Raw genomic sequence first — 4,974 nt, 5'->3', positions numbered from 1 at the left:
TGTCACTTATTAACCACATGCTATTTTTAGATAATTGTGACAATATTTTTGCGTTACAATGATATGTCTTCAAAGTTTCGCTGTGCAGGCACCTTAAGAATTTAGAAGCCAAATTGTAAAAACCAACGTCATCTTCATTTTCTGTGTCACGGCTGCTTCTGCGGAATGGTTCGGTCTCGCCACACAGATTTCATTCATAAAATTCGGACTCACTATAAAAGGCGGGCCTCTCCACTATATCTGCACAGTTACCATTTATGAAAGCTGGCAAATGGAGTGTAAGTAGGCGTTCAAGGGAGGTGGGGGGTCTGCTGTTTACGTAGAACATATAGATAGACGTATACGGATAGACGGCTCGGCTCTTTACTTTTTTATGCACTGACCTCAGAAGAGAGAAATATACAAAAAAAAAAAAAAAAAAAAAAAAAATGCATCCAGACTCCAGCTCTGAGCTCGACCCATCCTCCAGCTGTTGTCCGGCAGCGCCTGGCGGGGACACCCCTGGGTGCAGCCTGCGTCCTCCTGACTCGCTTTCATCATCAGTGGACAGCGCCAAGGTAGATGCTATTCTGGTCGTTAAACAGGCGAAGACGAGTAGTAAAAATAGATAAATATTCCTCACTTTTCAGTCTGCAGTTTGATTGATGTGGTGGATGTTGCCGTAAATATTTATTTGACATTATATTCCCTATGTCTTGTAGGCTGGAAAGCACTAGGAGAGCATTCAAATGTTGTTTCCCCTCTAAATTAATTATATTTGAAGCTTCATACAATTTGAATTTTGACCCTTTATTGGAATGGTGGTGCTGATAATCAGAATGAGCTTTGCTTCCATAATATTTTTTATTTTTTATTTATTTATTTATTTATTTTTGATAGATTTGTTGTCGACTCCAAATGATTGATGCAGGATTTAACTATTGGTTAAGGTCAACGTGATTGTTCGCTGAGATACGACCAAATTATGGAGATTGACTCCATGCATAATGTGCATATCTTCCAGGATGGTGACACCTCTGCACCAGCCGCCTTTGTTCCGTCTGTGACTGCAATCTCAACGTCGCCAGAGCTGAAGTGGATGGTGCAGCCGACTGCCATCACATCTGGCTTTGCAAAAACCAAGACCGATGGCTCAAACCAGTCGTCCCCAACAGGTGCAAAGAGGGCAAAAACGTGCAACAAGAAGGCGCAAAAGGAGCAGGTAGGCAGTGGATTTACTTTACTTTTACTGACAATAAACTCCAGTGACCCATTAATTAATTCTTTAGTTTATTTTTGATGTATTCCTTGAATCCATGTTTAATATCAAGCTCCACCTGCGCCTCTGTTAATGTTGTTGGAGTTATCGCGATGTTATGAATGGGGCATTAAATATTGTTGCAATTAGGCTATACGTACAAATCAGTTGCACCGGGTGTTAATTATATTTAATGGTTTATTAAAGGAGCACCGCTCTAATAACTGTGAAGGAAAATTGCATGAGGTGCGCGCTCTCGCGTGCATCTTGCGCGTTCCAGTGGGTGCAGCATTTCGAGAAGATCTGTATTCCCAGCACTCACAACAAAGAAGATTTCCTCTCTTCCATGGCAAAGGACATTGTGCTGTGGAGTTAGCTGTGAATGAAAAATATAGCCTTGAGGTTTTTTTTCTTTCTTTGATATTATTCCTATTTTCGTCTTACTGATTTCAGCCCTCTAAAGAAGACGAGGAGAGAAGGAGGATTAGGAGGGAGAGAAACAAGATTGCTGCAGCAAAGTGTCGCAACAGACGACGGGAGCTGATAGACAGCCTTCAAGCTGTAAGTGTGCTGTTTTTTGACATTATGCAGAAGACATTCCCACAGTGGAAGCAAGCCGTCACGAAGAAAGGCAGACATTAATATGACATGGCATTAAAGGCTGCAAAAGCAAAGCATGCTGTGGCTGCTCAGCACCAAAGGAGACCAGTCAATCTGGGCTGTTTGTTGAGCATAACACATATACAACGAGAGCAAGACAAAATGCTTTTTATGATAACACATTTAAAATGAATCATTTCTATGCATATTTTGTAGAAAATGAATTTAGGTGAGTGTAGGACGAGATAGGATGGATTGTAATTTCCATCTTGCTGCCACTTTTCCAACCCTCACTTCCCAATAAAAAGTAGTAATGTTCATTAACAACCTTTTCAAAACATTTTTCTTTTCAATGAGACACATAATCTAATGTCAACTTCCCAACAGAAGTTCTGTAATACAGTTACAGAATTTTAAAATGATAGAAACTTCATGTGGTGGGAATTAAGCAAAGTTAATATTAACATATCAAACTAGCTGACTTTAACAAAAAAAAAAAGAAAATGTACATAAAATAAAGTTATTGGTGCCCCCCCATTAGATCAGCCCTTAAATCCCTTTTTATGACCACCCCTAACAAAATTAAAATAAAAACAGCAAACAGTCGCAAATAAATAAACAACACTACAAAGTAAGTAAAGACCCAGACAAAGGAAGGTGGCATTGGAGGCTGATGAAATTAAATGGTATTGAGGAGGTAAAATCTATTTTTAAATTAAGCAGCTGATATAATTGGTAAATTTCTTGAAAAATAGATGATGATTAATTCCACATTTTATGAAAAAAACCGATATAAAAGTAAGCTTATCAGCTATATAAACGCCAACTAAAACGTGTGATAAACTTAAAGACACAATTAATTTAAGATATAGTTTAAATAGGAATAACTAATCTTCAGTGCTCAAAAGCAAGACTAAATGCTGCATCGGAAGGTTGTTCCACATACCAGGGTGGGAATAAAAAGAAAATCTTGCCTCTCTGTGGGTTTTCATACTTTTACTGCTATCAAAAGACCCGAAGGATCTGAGTAGTTTGTATAATAAAAGGGAATCAGACTAACATGTATGACTGAGGCAATTGATGAGTAAAAAAATATATATCTTAAAAGTTAATGCTGAGACTTTTAAAACTGGAGTAATCTGCACAGCAAAATCTTTGGAGTTACTGTGTTTATATGAGGTTCTTATAGAATGAAACTGAATCGTCCTATATTAATCCCACAGTGGAGAAATTTATTTGTTACAGCAGCAAAGTAACAAAATATTACCCATTTATGTAGATATATGTAAAAAACTGTATATTAATAAAGTGCCTGCAGATAAAGTAAAAATCAAAACCCTGCAAATTCAGAATATAAAATAAATATATTAAAAAAATTATTGCGGTCTGTTTGTAAGCCTCTTCTCTTTTTGTCCCGTCTCTTCTCAGGAGACTGATTCGCTGGAAGAGGAGAAGTCAACTCTCCAAACTGAGATAGCTGATCTGCTGAAAGAGAAAGAGAGGTTGGAGCACATCTTAGCTTCCCATCAGTCCTCCTGCAAACTGCCAGCACTTGATGACAGCGACATGGAGGAGGAAGAGGAGGAGAAGGCGGAGGATGTTGACTCAGTGCTGCAGGATCCTCCGGCCTCCCCACCGCTGCTCTCCATCCTGGAGAATGTAAAGACACCCGAGAGCAACGTAGCTGCTGGAGAAGTCCCCGCAAGTCAGGACGCAGACCTTTCTTGTGTCCCGGCTTCGGCGGCCATCTTGGGGAATTCCAACATCCTCCTGTGCTCCAGTGCAGAAGAGGAGGCCTTGCAGGACCTTAACGGAGATGACCTTGACGATTTGGTGCCCAGTCTGGAGATGGCTGCGTCTGTCCCTGACATAGATCTCAGCGGGCCCTTCTGCCTCCCAGACTGGGAAACTCTCTACAAGTCTGTGGCAAGCGACCTCGAGTCCTTGACCACGCCGGTCATGTCTTCCAGTCCCACCTGTAGCAGCTTCCGCACCGTCTTTTCCTTCAGCTGTTCTGAGATTGAATCCATGGCTGAAGACTGCGAGGGCCTCAAAGGCAGTCACGCAGGGTCAGAGTTGATGAAAGATAGTTTGAACTCCCCAACACTCTTAGCCTTGTGAATGCAAATAATTTATGCAACAATATACAGTATTTGTATTCTAACCAGCTAGCAAGCTATCTCTCTCAAATAACCTTTTGTAGTGTGAGCTATGATGTATAAACCTGATAATTAAAGGTTGTGCATATTGACAATGTGTTTTCTGTAACTGTGACAGGGTTGAATTCTTCCATTTTGTTTCAACTGTCTGAGTTTACATTTGTGCTGGAATCCAAATGCATGCAAAAACAACAGAAAATACTCATCTGTATTCCAACAACAAGGTGGTGAATTGTGTTTCTAAGAAAAAAAAATCTAAATGTGATATAAAGTTAACACACATTTGATATAGCTTAATATATGTGAAACAGTGCTATTGTGACAAGTGAAAATAGAGAGATGCTAAAATGTAGCAGTGTTGGTGTAACATCTTGCTGTGAGGTGTCCCCTGATCTGACTTGACATTTATCACCTGAAGCTTTTCCATAGCCAAAAATCAAAATGAAAACATAATCATATCATGTATTTTCTCAAGATGTACTGTATTTTATGGCATAGTTTATTTTTTTACTCATCAAATATGATGCTGATGCAAAAAATGGAATATTGCTGAAAATAAAACACAACATTCACAAATCATTTATTTGTCTTGTTGTGAAATTTGTATGTATTATTCGTTTTTATTCAACCCACAAACCCACATTTATATATTACATTTATGCATAAAACATTACATTTAGTGAATTTTTGAAAACATACAAACTTAAAAACCATTCAGACATGCAATCTCTTTAATCACTGCAATCTATTCATTTAAGTTTGAATGTTTACAAATAAGTCAGCCCGGGATGTATGCATGGTTTTTTATTTTTATTTAATTTTTTTATTAATATATTTTTAAAGCTTTTTTTTTTTTTTACACCTGGCAGGAATAAATCTCGACAAGTTGGGGGCCCAGGACACATTGAAAAACCTCTATGTATAGGTTTTTTTATCATGTTCCCGGCATTTTGTTTCTATTATCGCTATGCTATGCTG

At 38.5% G+C, this 4,974-nt stretch overlaps 1 protein-coding gene across 2 annotated transcripts; it reads left to right on the top strand.

The window, feature by feature from the left end:
* The first annotated feature begins 237 nt into the window (after positions 1–237).
* On the top strand, positions 238–4,250 carry LOC106938764 (proto-oncogene c-Fos). Of its 2 annotated transcripts, none has more exons than XM_015020914.1 (4): positions 238–584; positions 1,004–1,201; positions 1,691–1,798; positions 3,266–4,250. In XM_015020914.1, exons 1-4 carry the CDS (start codon positions 429–431, stop codon positions 3,956–3,958), a joined length of 1,155 nt encoding a protein of 384 aa, XP_014876400.1. In that variant the 5' UTR covers positions 238–428; the 3' UTR covers positions 3,959–4,250. The 2 variants fall into 2 exon arrangements, with proteins under 2 accessions (XP_014876400.1, XP_014876401.1); XM_015020915.1 differs by having other exon boundaries at positions 239–557.
* Positions 4,251–4,974: the final 724 nt, after the last annotated feature.

This window comes from Poecilia latipinna, unplaced genomic scaffold (assembly GCF_001443285.1).
Source record: "Poecilia latipinna isolate Pla-1442-1.1 unplaced genomic scaffold, P_latipinna-1.0 Scaffold2685, whole genome shotgun sequence".
Classification (NCBI taxonomy): Eukaryota; Metazoa; Chordata; class Actinopteri; order Cyprinodontiformes; family Poeciliidae; genus Poecilia; species Poecilia latipinna.
The sequence above is the reverse complement of the archived record's forward strand: the minus strand, read 5'-3'. Positions and strand labels throughout refer to the sequence as shown.

What these genes read in the sequence shown, in the direction of transcription:
- LOC106938764 (XM_015020914.1), top strand. Translation starts at nt 429, where the DNA reads ATGCATCCAGACTCCAGCTCTGAGCTCGACCCATCCTCCAGCTGTTGT. An exon ending in CTATTCTGGTCGTTAAACAG is followed by an intron (nt 585 to 1,003) that starts GCGAAGACGAGT and finishes CATATCTTCCAG; the next exon opens with GATGGTGACACCTCTGCACC. An exon ending in AGAAGGCGCAAAAGGAGCAG is followed by an intron (nt 1,202 to 1,690) that starts GTAGGCAGTGGA and finishes TACTGATTTCAG; the next exon opens with CCCTCTAAAGAAGACGAGGA.